Below are 17,390 nucleotides of genomic sequence, written 5' to 3'. Positions count from 1 at the left end.
GGGACCCATGCCGGTGGTGCACCATTAGCAGGACCGGAAGAGCCCGCCGGCATGAACGCCCAGAGGTTTCCTGCCCATAATCTGTGCTCAGAGTATTAGCAACCAGCAACATTATGAAGTCAATAATGCAGTGGGGAAAGTCTTATTGGAGTAAAAGTTTTATATGATTCAAACACAGGACACACTGTAAAAACTCAAGCTTTATTTCTAATCAGCATGCATTGAATACCAGCACAGTGGAACATCCAGGAAGGAGTCTGATTTTGCAATGTCTCATGAAACAGATTACTATGTAAAGTTAAAAGCCCACAGAATTGCAGGTAGTGTTTTGAGAAGGGTAGAAGAACTTGTTAGCAGGCAAGAAGCAAAGAGTTGGAGTAAATTGGCCTTTTTTGATTGGCAGGCAGTGACTGATGGGGTACTGTAGGGATCTGTGTTAGCTGTGCTGTGATAACTGTGATCACTGATAAGTGTGAGTTTGTCCATTTTGGCAGAAAAAATAGGAAGGCAAATTATTACTAAAATGGAAAGCAGATTCAAAATGTATCAGTGCAGAGGGATCTGAGTGTCTGTGTTCATGATTCACAGAAAGTCAGTGTGCAGGTGCAGCATGTAATAAAAAAAAGGCAAATGGGATGTTGGTATTTATTGCAAAGGGACTGGAGTATGAAAGTAGAGAAGTGTTGTAATTGTACAGGATGTTGGTGAGACCACATCTGGAGTATTGTGTCCAGATTTGGTCTCCTTATTTGAGGATGGATATGGTGGCATTGGAGACAGTTCAGAGGAGGTTCATCAGATTGATTCCGGGGATGAAAGGGTTGATGTACGCAGAGAGATTAAATAGTTTGGACTTGTACTTGCTGAAGTTTAGAAGGCTGAGAGGGGGTCTGATCAAGGTATATAAAATTTGAAAAAGTTAATATCGACCAAATATTTCCTCTTATGGAGCAATCTCAAGCAAGAGGCCACAGGGATAGGTTGAAAGGCAGCAGATTTAAAACTGAGATAAGGAGGAACTATTTCTGGCAGAGGGTGGTAAATTTGTGGAACTTGCTGTCCCATAGCACAGTGGAAACCAAAGCCAATCATTGAATGGTTTCAAGAAGGAGATAGATATATTTCTAATAAAAAGGGATAAGGAGATATAGGGAACAGGTGGGGAGGTGGATCTGAGAACAAAGAAAGTTTAGCCATGATCTGATTGATTGGCGGAGCAGGTTAGAAGAGCTGAATTTGCCAACTTCTGCTCCTAATTCCTATGTTCCTATGACCCTATCTGTTCAAATTATATGTTAATGATTTAGATGAGGGAACTGAATGTATTATCTCCAAATTTGAAGATGATACAGAGTTGGGTGGAAAGATGAGCTGAGCAGGATGCAGAGATACTTCAGCGTGATTTAGATTGGCTGATTGAATGGGAATACGCTGGCAGATGCAATATAAAATGTGAGGTTATCAGCTTTGGTGGCAAAAGTAGGAAGGCAGATTATTATTTGGATGAGTGCAAATTGAGAGAGGCGGATACTCAGCGAAATCTGGTGTCCTTGTACATCAGTCACTGAAAGTAAATGCGCAGGTACAGCAGGCAGTAAAGAAGGCAAATGGTATGTTGGCCTTCATAGCAAGAGGATTTGAGTATAAGGATAGGAATGTTTTGTGCAATTGTATAGAGCATTGGTGAGGCCACATCTGGAGTAGCGTGTGCAGTTTTGGTGTCCTTATCTGAGGAAGGATGTCCTTGCTATAGAGGGAGCATAGCGAAGGTTTATCAGGCTGATTCCTGAGTTGACAGAACTGTTATATGAGGAGAGACTGTCAGTGAGGATTATATTCACTGGAGTTTAGAAGAATGGGAGGGGATCTCATAGAAGAAAATTATATCACATGGAAAATTATAAAATTCTAACAGCATTAGACAGGGTAGATTCAGAAAGAATGTTCCCAGTGGTGGGAGAGTCCAGAACCATGGGTCATAATTTGAGGATTATTTTAGAACTGAGGTGAAGAGAAATTTCTTTACCCAGAGGGTGGTGAATGTGTGGAATTCACTGCCTCCGAAAGTTGTTGAGGCCAAAATGCTGCGTGATTTCAAACATAAAGTAGTACTATCTCCTGGGGCTAAAGGAATCAAGAGACATGGGAGAAGGCGGGATCAGGGTACTAAATTTGATCAGCCATGATCAAAATGAATGGCAGTTCAAGCTTGAAGGGCCAAATGGCCTACTCCTTCTTCTAGTTTCTATGCATGCCTTTCCCTGAGCCAGGATACCAGGACTCAAGTCCCACTGCAGGACATAATGGCCAAATAGACTGGCACAGTGGCATTGTGGTTAGCACTGCTGCCTCATAGCACCAGGGACTCGGGTTCAATTTCTGGCTTGGATGACTGTCTGTGTGAGGTTTGCACATTCTCCCCATGTCTGTGTGGGTTCCGAATAGGTGCCGGAGTGTGGCAACTAGGGGACTTTCACAGTAACTGCATTGTGAATTTAAGGCTATTTGTGATAATAAATAAACTTTACTTTAGATTGATTGTTGACTTGCAAATCCTGGCAAAAAATGGGAGTCTCCTGGTCAGCTGTGCTTGAAGCAGTGTGGTGTCCCTCAAACCATAGCTTCAGGAAAAGCAAAGTGCAGAAACAAACATTAGCACGTGTTTTATCTGTCTCAGCTGTATCAACACGAAAGAAGAAGAACCACCCAGAAAAAAGTTTATTTATTATGTTCAGAATTGCAACATGCACTGAAACATGCAAAATAATGTTCCTTGAATTCATTTTTAGGAGATTCATTCCATTTCTCCTTTCATAATTTTCATCTGCCAACTTTCTAATTGGCTTGACCAGTTCCATTGCAAAGAGCCTATATTGTGGTTTCAGTGAGTCCAGATACAGATGAAGAAGATACTGATCTCAAGTATTGTGACTTGGCACTTTGTTTAATGACTCCTTTTGTAGCCAAGAGTTTGAGCAGGTTGTTTCTGAATTTCATCCCAATGAATGCATATAAGATCGGGTTGATGCAGCAATGTAGGAATCCCAAGCTTTGTGTTCCAATTAGAGCTCTGTCAATATCATTTCGCCTGTCACAAGTGTCAGCAATGAACCCGCTCCTCATCAGTGTGTCGATGAACACAGTAATATTATTTGGGAGCCAACAAAGGAGAAAAGCCAGCACCACTGTTATGATCACCTTCATGGCTTTCTGCTTCTGGAATCCCTTCGTCTGACACAGTTTCCAGATTGTCGCACTGTAACAGAAGACCATGACAGCCAGTGGGATGAGGAACCCAATAAAGTGCCGCAAAAACCTGGTGGTTACTCTCCATGTTTCAGCCGATTCACCATCAAGCATCTCATAACAGATCGTTTTGCTGGCACCAAGTGGAATATATTCACCTTTGTACAGAATAGGCAAAGACAGAACAATAGCCAGCACCCAAACAGCAGCACAAACCAGGTTGCTTAAAAGTGATCTCTTCTGTTTGAGAGTCTGTGTAGAGTAGACAATGGACAAATAGCGATCGACACTGATACAAGCCAATAATAGTATCCCACTGTAAAAGTTAACTTCCTGTAACAAGCTGATGATCTTACACATGGCATCACCAAACACCCAGCCAGATATGGCATCCACTGCCCAAAAAGGCAAAGTCACAGAAAAAAGCAGATCGGCCACTGCCAGATGAAGCAGGTAGATATCTGTGGATGATATCGTGCGTCGATTGTAAAGTATGACAACCATTACTGCTATGTTCCCTGTCATAGCGAGAATACAAACCAGGCTATAGACAAAAGAAATTGTCATGTTGATTGAATGACTATTACTGACTTGTGTACAAGGGGATGCCTTGATATCATAATCATAGTCAGTATAATTGGTAATATTGTCAAACATCTCAACGAAGTCTTCCATCTGAAAGAAACAATAAGTAAATCAGGTTATGAATATTACGTTAAAATGCAGATTTGTACTGTTACACTAAACATATTTACTGAATTTTAAGGACACATTTACAATAAGAACTTACAATCATATAGCATCTAACGTAAAGGAACATTCCATTTTACTTAAGCATTCTCAGAGAAAGACAAAGAATTTGGAGGAATGGCCAAAAGCCTGGTCAAATGAATCAGTTTTAGGAGTATATTACAGGAAAAGAAAGATGAAAAATTGGAAAGGTTTAGGGAGAAAATTCTAAATAAGAGCATAAGAAATAGGAGCAGGAGTAGGCCATCTAGCCCTTCAAGCCTGCCCCGCCATTCAATAAGATCATGGCTGATCTGTCGTGGCTCAGTTCCACTTTCCCACCCTCTCCCCATAACCCTTAATCCCCTCTCTTATCAAAAACCCATCAACCCGCGTCTTAAAAATATTTAGCGAGGCAGCCTCCACCACTTCAACGGGCAGAGAATTCCAGAGATTCACCACCCTTTGAGTGAAGAAGTTCCTCCTCAACTCCGTTCTAAACCGCCCCCTCTTTATCTTGAGGCTGTGCCCCCTAGTCCTACTGTCTTTTTTGAGCGGGAAGAGTCTCTCCACCTCTATCCTATCCATCCCATTCATCATCTTATACGTCTCAATGAGATCTCCCCTCATTCTTCTAAACTCCAACGAGTACAAGCCTAGTTTATTCAGCCTCTCCTCATAGCTCAACCCCCTCAACTCCGGTATCAGCCTAGTAAACCTCCTCTGCACTCCCACCAAGGCCAAAATATCTTTGTGCAGGTGCGGCGCCCAAAACTGCACACAGTACTCCAGCTGCGGCCTCACCAATGCCCTATACAGCTGCAGCAAGACCTCCCTACTTTTATATTCAATCCCCCTCGCTATGAAGGCCAGCATCCCATTCGCCTTCCTGACCACCTGCTGCACCTGCAAGCTGGGTTTTTGCGACTCATGCACAAGGACCCTGAGGTCCCTCTGCACCGTCGCCTGCTGCAGTTTTTCGCCACGTAAGTAATAGTCCTTCCTACCATTATTCCTACCAAAGTGGACCACCTCACACTTGCCAACATTAAATTCCATTTGCCATTTCCTGGCCCATTCGCCCAGCCTATCTAGATCCTTCCGCAGACTCTCCACACCCTCCGCACAATTAGCCGTTCCCCCAATCTTGGTGTCATCAGCAAATTTCGACACCCTACACTCGGTTCCCTCCTCCAGATCATCTATATAAATGGTAAATAGCTGAGGCCCCAGCACCAACCCCTGGGGCACTCCACTAGTCACCATCCGCCAATCCGAATAGCACCCGTTGACCCCCACTCTCTGCCTCCTATTTGACAACCAGTCCTCTATCCACGCTAACACTAAATCCAACGCTAACGCTAAATCCAACATACTAGAAAACTGAAAGCAAAAAGGTTCGATGATGGGATGAATGAAATGTGGAATAAGCAAGAACACAGTTCTCAGAGAGTTGTTAGGTTGTAGGAGGTTACAGGGATAGTACGAGATGGGTCTTGAAAGAATTTAAACATGCTAAGGAGAATTTTAAATTGGAGACACTTGGGAACCAAGCACTATCAATGAACACAGAAGGAATGGCTGAGCAGCATAGTGTCATAGAGGTTTACAGCATGGAAACAGGCCAATTGTCCATGCCACCCTTTTTTTTTAACCACCAAGCTAGTCCCAATTGACCGCATTTGGCCCATATCCCTCTATACCCATCCTACCCATGTAACTGCCTAACAGCTTTTTAAAAGATAAGATTGTACCTGCCTCTACTACTACCTCTGGCAGCTTGTTCTAGACACTCACCACCTTCGGTGAAAATTTGCCCCTCTGGACCCTTTTGTATCTCTCACCTTAAACCTATACCCTCTAGTTTTAGACTCCTCTACCTTTGGGAAAAGATGTTGACTAACTAACTGATCTGTGCCCCTCATTATTTTATAGACCTCTATAAGATTTCCCCTAAGCCTTCTATGTTCCAGGGAAAAACGTCCCAGTCTATCCAGCCTCTCCATATAACTCAAACCATCAAGTCCCGGTAGCACCCTAGTAAATCTTTCCTGCACTCTTTCCAGTTTAATAATATTCTTGCTATAATAGGGAGACCAGAATTGTACAAGCATGCCAAATGCCTGCTTCACCACTCTGTCCACTTGTGACTCCACTTTCAAGGAGCTATGAACATGTACCCTAGATATCTTTGTTTTATAACTTACCCAACACCCTAACATTAACTGCTCTGGGTCAGTCAACCAAAATGAATCACTTTGCATTTATCTAAATTAAACTCCATCTGCCATTCATCAGCCCACTGGCCCAATTGATAATAAAGGATCTGATACAGACTGTAGAGCTTTGGAAGGGCTAAAATTTCTGGAAGGCAGTGGGTGAGGGACCACTGGAGCAGATGTAGTGAAAAAGGCAGGTTGAGAGTTTCAACTTTAACCTGGTGTTGTGAGACTTCTTAGAGCGTTTCAACAGCAGAGAAGCTGAGGGAGAGGCACAGACAGGTGATGCTCCCTCTGAAGGTATATTCTTGAGGCTGAATAATACACTCCATGATTGGGAGTATTTTCCACTTTGCAGAGCATATGTGCGCTGTGATGATCTCAGGCACTGTTCATGATTTCAACTTGCCAGTTTGTGCTTATACTCATCCGTGGGAGGTTAAGAAGACCAGGCAGACTGTGAGCAGGATAACACAGCCTGCTGCACACTATTGCATCAAGGTGTTCACATGCAATGTTCCACAGGACCAATGATTATATTGCCTTCAGGCAGAATGACAAAATCCAGATTGAGAGAATCACATCCAGAGGAAATCCATGCAGATGTAGCGAGAACATACAAACCTCATACAGACAGGCACCCAAGGCGCTGTGAGGCAGCAGTGCTAACCACTTTGCCACCATGCCACCCTGAACCTGAGGATTTTCTGCTATTGCTAGTTCCACTAGGGTTCAGGGGCCTGTCAACTGCACACACATATAGCATTAAAGTTCCTGCAGGATGACTTTGCAAGTTCATAAATGGAAAAGGATTCCAATCAGCTGGTATGCCAAATAGCCCAGCATTCATGACCCATAAATTCTTAGAAATTCCCAAATTCAAGAACCTTTCACTGCCTGAATGTGTTAGAGAGATGATTTCTAGGCAGTAAGGGCTGTTATATCAAAAGTTGGTTCATGACGCCTGTCTGGGTTCCAAAATGTGAGGAAGAGAACCATGACAAGGGTCAGAGTGGAGCAGACCATTGGACTCCTCGGGGTGCACTTCTGATGGACAGATTTGGAGGTGCAGTGCAGTACTCCTCACATATGTCTTTGATGGTCATGGTCTGCTGTGTTCTCCACAACATTCTTATAGAAAGAGGCGATTCCCTGTAAGATGAAGGTATGCCAGAAGGGTTCCACTCCTCTGAGGATGATGGCAAGGATGAAGTGAAGGATAACCATAGTGCTGCTGCCAATGGCCCAGGCTGTGATCGAGGGGATTGCCATGATACCAGGAATGCCTTAATACACCAGAGGTTTCTGTAGTGCATCTAGCCACAGCAACATAGTGGTTTGGTGAAATATTTTTCCTTCTTCCTGTTAGAAGTCCTTATGTGAAAACCTTCCCCATCAACCCACACCCTCTTGCCCACCCTCAACATTTTGTTTTCTGCCTTAACCATCAGATAGCAAAACTATCAATGAGAATATGAGAATAAGAAATGTGTGTTTTGTGTTTATTCACAAGCCTGCCAATACTATTAAAGAAAAATGTCACCCATGTTCTCCTATTCATAACTAATGCAGATTCTTACAACTACGTTTCCTAGTACTCCAATGCAGTAACTACCCCCTCCTTGCTGCTATGCCCTTAGACAGTCAGCAAACAGCCTATGGAGGAAACTTGATGCTCCAAAAAGTGGATGATCACAGCACTCATGGCCTGGAAGGATATCTCCACAATCCAGGCCAGAGCACACAACCCCTCTAGATACATGCCAAATCTTCATGGATCACGTGCTGACCATTCAACATCTACTGCCTTATAGATGACTCCAGATGCTCATTATCCAACTTGGAGTCAGTCTTTGGATCACCTTAGATATGCTTCAGACTGCCTGAGGCCAACCACATTCTCTGGCAGCTACACGTGCGAATGTGGAGTGCCCTCACCAATGTGTGCATGATCCCTGACTGATGCACTGATGCCTGCTGAAGTGCCAGCATTTGCAATGGTACCGATTGCAAAGATGTGACACTGCAACCTCCAAGATTTGCTTAGAGGAGGAAGAGGAGGAGCATGGCTTCTACTGCTATCGATGGAGAGGCTTCTCCTTTAACAGAGAGAGATCAGTAAAGAGGTAATTAGGTACCAGATAATTTAATGTGTTATCCCTATCACATGAATGCCCAATGACATGGTCTAGAACAACTGTGCCCTCATAAAAACATACAACTTTTGATGAGGAGCTAATCTCAAATACCCTCTGCATTTGTTCACAAGACCTAAACATTGCTCATACTGATGCCATATTCACCCTGCTGACCTCATGAGGCTATTGAACATTTTGAGCACTGGGACCAGGTCATCCTCCCATGCCAACACATTTAACGCCAGCAGCCACCTCCTGTTGGTCATGCAGTATGAGTTTCCATGGGCTACTCCTCTTCCCAGCACTGGAAATTAGCTGATCATGACAGTCCTCATGCAGGAAGGCATCAAGGGCAACTCACAAACATTGTCAACGCATATTTCAACGCATATATGTCTATGCCATTAATGTACCCCTTCTTAATGCCTAAAACGGGATACTTGCTGACTTATGAAAATTTTGCCACCTGTGAAGGTTGAGATAGTTGGAAGACAGTGAGTGGAATTTTCTGATTGCACTCACCCCGAAACTGAAGCCTTTGAGACTGGACATCCCTGCACTTCAGCACACATCAGGCAGGATGATAGTCTGTAATCTGTCTTTGATGCTAGTGGGTGGAAACTGACATATTATTGAGCATGAGACCATGGTGGGCATGGAAGTCATGGGGCAGGATTTTTCGCTTTCTAGGCGACGCAGCTGGAAAATCCTGCTCGAGGTCAGCGAACATTTCCACGATATGCCCCTCATCCAATATGACTCCCACGTCAAGTGGAATGGGTAAATTCAACCCATGGGTGTGGAACCCTCCTGTTGGTGCAGGGCCATTTTGTTCAGCCTTTGTCTTGGGAATTCTTATGGAAGCACAAATAAAATAAAACCATTTTTTGCAGCATGGAGAAATTCCCTATGCAACTTTCAAGTTATTAGCCCCAGCTCAAGTTCCCCGAAAGCTGTTGATCTGGGTGAGACCTCTTAATCTGTTACTTTCTGGATGGAAATCCCCTTTATTGTCACAAACTGGCTCTGTGTCTTTATTCAATCCACCCTCTGGTACAGTGTTTTCTTCCCCTTGGTTACCCTTTCCAGAGTAAGAAGTCTCACAACACCAGGTTAAAGTCCAACAGGTTTATTTGGTAGCAAACACCACTAGCTTTTGAGGTTTGCCCCTTTGTCGGGTGAGTGGAGCCAGGTTAAACCTGTTGGACTTTAACCTGGTGTTGTGAGACTTCTTACTGTGTTTAACCCAGTCCAACACCGGCATCCCCACACCATGACTTTCCAGTCCCAGGAGTTATGTTTAAGAAGGAGCCAACTCAACCAGGGTCTCTTGAGTTAAGATAAGAGTAAATTGATTAATTACCAAAAGGATAAAGGGAAATGGTAAAACACATTCATCTCCACTCATCCAAATTAGAAATAAATATAATTAAATGATATGGAACAATCCTTGAGTTGTGGAGCACAGATGATGCATTGTGGTCATGACTAATGGATTTCGGCTGGTGAATAGTTAATTCTTCAGTTCAGGTGTCCTGTGGTTCGATAGAGAGACTTCCGTTATTTCTCCTGCTGCAATCCTATGCAGACCCTGCCCTAGTCACTGTAGTACCTTCAGTGTATTCCTCAGCACAAACACCCAGACCAATCTACAGGCAGACAGAGAGCGAGAGACGGAATCACAGAATGGTCGCATGGCAGGCAGGCAGCCAAGCTTTTAACTCCAGATATGTATTCCAAAGGGGACTGGTGTGAACTCATCTGTCTAGGTCATGTCCCTTCGTCGTCCAGTACTTCCCTGGAGCGGAGAAGCTACGACATCTTCTCCGGAGCCTTCAACATGTCATTGATGAAGACGGAACATCTCACCAAGGTCATCCCCCCATCCTCACTTCTTGCCTTCAAACAACCGCACAACCTCAAACAGACCATTGTCCACAGAAAACTACCCAGCCTTCAGGAGAACAGTGACCATGACACCAAACAACTCTGCCACAGCAACCTCTGCAAGACATGCCGGATCATCGACATGGATGCCATCATCTCACATGAGAACACTATCTACACGGTACATATACTTGCAACTTGGCCAATGTTGTCTATCTGATACGCTGCAGGGAAGGATGTCCTGAGGCATGGTACACTAGGGAGACCATGCAGACACTATGACAATGGATGAACGAACACTATTCGACAATCACCAGGCAAGGCTGTTCTCTTCCTTTTGGGGAACACTTCAGCGGTCACAGGCATTCGGCCTCTGTTCTTCAGGTAAGCGTTCTCCAAGGCGGCTATCACGACACTCGACAGTGCAGAGCCGCTGAGCAGAGACTGATAGCCAAGTTCCAAACATGTGAGGATGGCCTCAACTGGGATCTTGGGTTCATGTCACACTATCTGCAACCCCCACGATTTGCCTGGCCTTGCAAAATCTCACTAACTGTCCTGGTTGGAGATAATACACATCTCTTTAATCTGTGCTTAACCCTCTCTCCACTCACATTGTCTATACCTTTAAGACTTGATTACCTGTAAAGACTCACATTCCAACCATTATTCTGTAAACTGAGTTTGTGTCTTTACGTGCTCTGTTTGTGAACAGAACTCCCACTTACCTGATGAAGGAGCAGTAATTGCTCCAAAAGCTTGTGGCTTTTGCTACCAAATAAATCTGTTGGACTTTAAATTAATGTTGTGAGACTTCTTACTAGATCATTGTAGCCAGGGACCTTGAGATGAGATAGTCATTATTGTTCCTTTGTCTTCCAGGGATGGTAATCAGTCTTGGAATATTTTTACAAGTACCTTAAATTGTTTGAATGCACAGGAAGGTGTTCCATGGAGACCACCTACAGCAGCCATTCCTGTCAGTGGTCAGTAGTGCATTCTTAGCCATCTTTGGTATCTTGTGTCCAGCTCTGATCCTTTTAGGTCCAATATTTCCATGTATGATTCCAAGTTTTTTCTCCATCATCATGACATATATGTCATCCAAAAGAAGGATGCTGTCTTTACTTTGCAACTTTAATAGAAGAACCTTGTTTCATCACACAGGCAAACTTTCTGCTCATCTTGCTTTTCTCCACTCCTTCTGGGGCACAATCAAAGGGGCACTGACCACTCTCTAGTACCTTACTTTGGTTGTCATGATTCATAAATGTGTTTTCACAAAGAGTTTTAGCAGTAAATCAGGCACTGCTAAATATGACAATTCAGAGTGTACTTATCATCTAAACAGGGAAGTGTCTGGCTCATGCTGAAGTATTGTTTCTTCATTTAGAAGCTAATGCAAAAATACATTACATTGTGGTAGGCCTTCCTGTTTGAATTGAGCGTGATTGTGAGAATGAAGTGAAGCCACAGAGTGGGGCAAGATGGAGGAGGAGGATGGCGGTGGAAATGGACTCTCAACAGGAAATCATCTTGACTGAGAGTCTTTATGGAGAAATTCTTCTCCCTCAGATTCAGCATTAACCAATTCTTGTGACATCTTGATTTCAGTGACGTGGTTATGATTATGGTTTTCCGATTATGGCAGCCACAAATACAGCCTCTGAGAAGCACATGGGCTACATTGCCTGTGGTTGTCAATGTGATTGTGGCTCTTAGCTTTTATGCATCTGGCTCCTTGTAGGCTGCTACTGGAGATATGAGCATCATTTTGCAACATATTGCTTTACTAAGATCATCTACACAAAGAGAGACAGCTCCATCTCATTCTGCCTTGCCAGAAACAAGCAGGTGGAGCAAATTCAAGATAAAAGCAAATTACTGCAGATGCTGGAATCTGAAACAAAATCATTTGGTGAAGGGTCATCCAGACTCTAAACTTTAACTCTGTTCTCTCTCCACAGATGCTGTCAAACCTACTGAGATTTTCCAGCAATTGTTGGAGCAAGTTCAAGGATTTGCATGGACTGCAGAATGCCAATGACTCCATGCAAGATGTCATCCATGTAGAACACCTGAACTTGGTAACTATTGAGAGATGAGAAATGAGAGGAATTTCACTCCCTCCATGTGACCATTGGGTAACCTTCATGCAGATGAGCGCTCATTATCCTTGTCACTGTCACAATGCCATCATTCTGTGGCAGTCCTCTGTGCCACTGCATTTGATGTACACAAGTCAAAGGTTGGCTTCTGAGTGACAGCATTATCCACTGATGACATGGCTCATGACTCCAGTCTCAAACCCAGATACACATGTGTACAGGAAGCCAACAGGAGAGAGATTATCACAAGGAACATCATAAAGCATACCATTGGCATTCTTGGACATCTTCAGCCTGAATCACTTTGAAGGAGCCCAGCATTACTCAGTTGAATGGATATCAAGATTTGTATGCAGCATAATGCACACCCAGACTTTTATAGAGGGATAATCTTTGTGGCCATCTATCAGGTGAGAAACTGAGGAGCAAGAACCTGAAGAAAAGATGAAACAGAAGGGAGGCTACAATATAGTAACTCCTTTCAGCCTGGACTACACAATAAGTTAATTAATGGCACTTGTGTAAGTCAGATGTTACCCACCATCTATTAGCCCAAGCCTGAATGTTGTCCAGGTCCTGCTGCATATGGGTAATATATCATTCCCCAGTTATTCTATTTAATGATAAAAACTGACAAAAACAGATTTACCTAATTCAGAAACAAAATTCTACAGTTGTTATTTATGTTGAAAACAATAATAAACCATGAAACATTGCACAAATTCTATCTTTGATAAAGATTTCACAGCACTATCTGGATGAGGAATGCTCAAAGCCCTGCCATTCTATTTACCAACTTAGAACATAGAACACTACAGCACAAACAGGCCCTTCGGCCCACGAGTTGCGCCGATCACATCAACACCTACCAACCTACAGACCTATCTATAACCCTCAATCTCATTAAACCCCATATACTCATCCAGAAGTCTTTTAAAAGACCCCAGCGAGTTCGCCTCCACCACCACTGACGGCAGCCGATTCCATTCCCTCTGAGTGAAAAACTTACCCCTAACATCACTTCTGAACTTCCCTCCTTGCACCTTAAAACTGTGTCCTCTCGTAGCAACCATTTCAACCCAGGGAAATAGCCTCTGAGAGTCCACCCTATCTATTCCTCTCAACATTTTGTAAACTTCTATCAGGTCGCCTCTCAACCTTCGTCTCTCCAGGGAAAAGAGTCCCAGCTCCCTCAACCTAACTTCATAAGGCATGCCTCCCAGTCCAGGCAACATCCTTGTAAATCTCCTCTGCACCCTCTCAATAACTTCTACATCTTTCCTATAGTGAGGCGACCAGAACGGCGCACAATACTCTAAATGAGGCCTGACAAGGGTCTTATAAAGTTGCAGCATTACCTCCCGACTCCTGAACTCAATCCCTCGATTAATGAAGGCCAGTACACCATACGCCTTCTTGACCACCTCCTCCACCTGCGAGGCCGATTTAAGAGTCCTGTGGACCCGGACCCCTAGATCCTTCTGCTCTTCAACACTACTCAGACTTCTGCCCTTGATAGTGTACTCGTTCGTCCCGTTGGTTCAATCATTTTGCTTTGGTTCTCGTATTATTTTTGTTAATTCAATCCATAAATTTCATGACATTCTGAACAGGGTAACAAGAGGGCAATGGGTAAATGAATGTCAATGTTTGCCAATATTCACAGAAACAATCCTTCATATAGTATACAAAAACAATTGAAATGATTAACTCAGCTGAACAGCAGAATAAAATCTACATACCATGTCAAACTCCATTCTAGTTTTGCTGGCTGTTTTTAAGCTGATTAAATCATTTTCTTCACCAGTGTGTGAGACATTAAATCAGGAGGGCAACTTGATGGTTTCTGAAATGATTAATGGCATGAACACAGCTTTATACTTAGGAAAATGAGAAGGTGATCCAGAGTACTCTGTCATAAAGAACTGGGTGTGCAGTTAGTGGGAAGAGTGTTGTAATTCATTACATAATTTAAAGTGCCAAAGAGCAGTGACTCAACATCTTATGAGCAAACACCCATAGATTGTTGTAGTTCACTGAAAACATGTTACATGTCATAGCTGGGAAGTCAAGATATGATCAGAAATGTCACAACTGGTGATGTACATCTTAAGAACGTAAGAACTAGGAGCGAGAGTAGGCAGTCTGGCCCCTTGAGCCTGCTTCAGCATTCAATAAGATCGTGACTGATCTTTTCATGGACTCAGCTCCACTTACCCACCTGCTCATCATAATTCCTTTACTGTTCAGAAATTTGTCTATTCTTGCCTTAAAAACATTCAATGAGGTAGCCTCAACTGCTTCACTGGGCAGGGAATTCCACAGATTCACAACCCTTTGTGTGAAGAAGTTCCTCCTCAACTCAGTCCTAAATTCACTTCCCCTTATTTTGAGGCTATGCCCCCTAGTTTTAGTTTCACCTGCCAGTGGAAACAACTTCCCTGCTTCTATGTTATCTATTCCTTTCATAATCTTATATGTTTCTATAAGATCTCCCCTCATTCTTCTGAATTTCAATGAGTATAGCCCCAGTCACTCAGTCTCTCATCATAAGCCAACCCTCTCAACTCCAGAATCAACCGAGTGAATCTCCTGTGCACCCCCTCCAGTGCCAGTATATCCTTTTTCGAGTGAAGAGACCAAAACTGTATTCAATACTCCAGATGTGGCCTCACCAGCACCTTATACAGCTGCAACATAACCTCCCTGTTTTTAAACTCCATCCCTCTAGTAATGAAGGACAAAATTCCATTTGCCTTCTTAATTACCTGCTGCACCTGCAAATCAACTCCTTGAGATTCTTGCACAAGGACACCCAGGTCCCTCTGCACAGCAGCATGCTGCAATTTTTTACCGTTTAAATAATAGTCCATTTTGTTGTTATTCCTACCAAAATGGATGACCATACATTTACCAACATCGTACTCCATCTGCCAGACCATTGCTCACTCACTTAGATTATCTATATCCCTTTGCAAACTTTCAGCATCCTCTGTATATTTTGCTCTGCCATTCATTTTGGCAGGTCCAATGGGATGAAGGAGTACAATATCAAGGGTAAGAGTCTTAGCAGTGTTGAAGACCAGAAGGACCTTGGGGTCCAAGTCCATAGGACTCTTAAATCGGCTTCGCAGGTGGAGGATGCGGTCAGGAAGGCGTATGGTGTGCTAGCCTTCATTAATCAAGGGATTGAGTTTAGGATTCAGGAGGTAATGCTGCAACTTTATAAGACCCTTGTCAGACTCCACTTGGAGTACTGTGCGCAGTTCTGGTCGTCTCACTACAGGAAGGATGTGGAAGCTATTGAGAGGGTACAGACGAGATTTACAAGGATGTTGTCTGGATTGGGAGGCGTGCCTTATGAAGATAGGTTGAGGGAGCTAGGTCTCTTCTCCCTGGAGAGACGAAGGTTGAGAGGCGACCTGATAGAGGTTTATAAAACGTTGAGAGGTATAGATAGAGTGGAATCTTGGAGGCTATTTCCCAGGGCTGAAATGGTCACTACAAGAGGACACAGGTTTAAGGTGCTGGGGAGCAGGTACAGAGGAGATGTTAGGGGTAAGTTTTTCACTCAGAGGGTGGTGAGTGAGTAGAATCGGCTGTAGTCAGTGGTGGTAGAGGCAAACTCGCTGGAATCTTTTAAAAGACTTCTGAATGAGTACATGGGATTTAATGGGATTGAGAGTTATAGATAGTCTGTGACCTGGTAGGTATGGATATTATTGATGCAACTTGTGGGCCAAAGGGCCTGTTTGTGCTGTAGTGTTCTATGTTCTACTCCATGGCTAGACAAGGAAGTCAAAGAGGATAAAGACAAAACTCGGGCGTACCAAATTGCACCAGATTGAAAGATCTTGGTGTCAGTACGAATGTCATGGTCATTGAAGTCACTCATCCTTAGGCGTCCGAAGGCAATGCACATGAATTGAATACGATGTTGGATCTCCACATTGATGTAAGACTTTGATGAGAGTTGGCTTTCGAGGTAGGGGAAATGTAGTAGAGTGGACATCATCTACAGGATGGACAGAAACTGTTCAACCTCAACAGATTGAAACCCAAGAAGAAAATGATGTTGACATTATTCATGGAACTTCAGTATGTGGATGACATTGCCATCTCCATTCTCTCAGAGGAAAATCTCCAAACTGTGCTTAACACTTCATGGAAGCTTCATGGAATCGATCTCAGCTTTAACCTCAAGAAAGCTCAATTCCTTTATCAACTCGCCCCAGGACATGATCCAGGTTCTCCCTACATCAGGATCAATAGAGAATCTCTCCCCAATCAAGAATATATAGTAACCATGATGATTGAATTCATTGATGCTGTTGCTTCAGAGGAGCCAAAACACCAGCTGCAGGTGACCCCAAGGAACCCCTGTCAGAAACCCAGTAGGACATTGCTCACTTGCATCATGCTGTCTTTTGGAACCCAGCATCAGTGCTGATACTCACACACCAGTGGGCATTAGGTAGTGGTACTACCTCACACTCACATGAGGAGGTGACAGAGGCAGAGGTCCCAGGGCACTGACAATGGAAGCACTACTGGAGACCAGGACTGTGCTGAGTCCCAGGCAGATGATGAGCTCTAGAGTCTTCCATTAGGTGGCAGAGACTGGATGTGCGGTGGAATATGCAGGAAGATCTGACAGAGATCCATGAAGGTCTGCATAACTTGTTTTTCCCTCTTGACAGAGTCCATGCAGAACATGAGTGCTGCATTGACCCTGAGCCTCTTTTATTGAGAAAGTGGTGACTCTAGTGGAGAGCTGCTTCAGGAACACCGTAAGGAATCATGCTCAGACCTGCACACCAGTGCACAGCTATGACTTCGGGACATTACGGCCAGAGCGAAGGATGGGTGAGGCACCCAGTCTCTCTGACAGGTTGCCATCCATCAATAGTGAGTAGGGAGTGTAAAGGCGCCTCATGTTGGTGGAGGAGGTTGTCAGTCATCTCCTCTCAGGGTACTCTGGACAAGGGCAGAAGCTTCTGTATCCTGTGATCAAAGACAATCTGCATATTCTTCGAGTGGTATCCCTTCCTGTTGCTGAAAGC

General features: G+C 43.7%; 1 protein-coding gene across 1 annotated transcript; it reads right to left on the bottom strand.

The window, feature by feature from the left end:
• Positions 1 to 210: 210 nt before the first annotated feature.
• Positions 211 to 14,157, bottom strand: LOC145350363 (C-X-C chemokine receptor type 2-like). The gene is made up of 2 exons (XM_080199603.1): positions 14,070 to 14,157; positions 211 to 3,921 (listed from the first exon to the last, which is right to left on the bottom strand). The coding sequence occupies exons 1-2, from the start codon at positions 14,082 to 14,084 to the stop codon at positions 2,869 to 2,871; spliced, it is 1,068 nt and encodes a 355-aa protein (XP_080055729.1). The 5' UTR covers positions 14,085 to 14,157; the 3' UTR covers positions 211 to 2,868.
• Positions 14,158 to 17,390: the final 3,233 nt, after the last annotated feature.

This window comes from Carcharhinus amblyrhynchos, chromosome 11 (assembly GCF_965287045.1).
Source record: "Carcharhinus amblyrhynchos chromosome 11, sCarAmb.v2.hapA, whole genome shotgun sequence".
Taxonomy (NCBI): Eukaryota; Metazoa; Chordata; class Chondrichthyes; order Carcharhiniformes; family Carcharhinidae; genus Carcharhinus; species Carcharhinus amblyrhynchos.
This window is presented reverse-complemented; position numbering and strand designations above follow the sequence as displayed.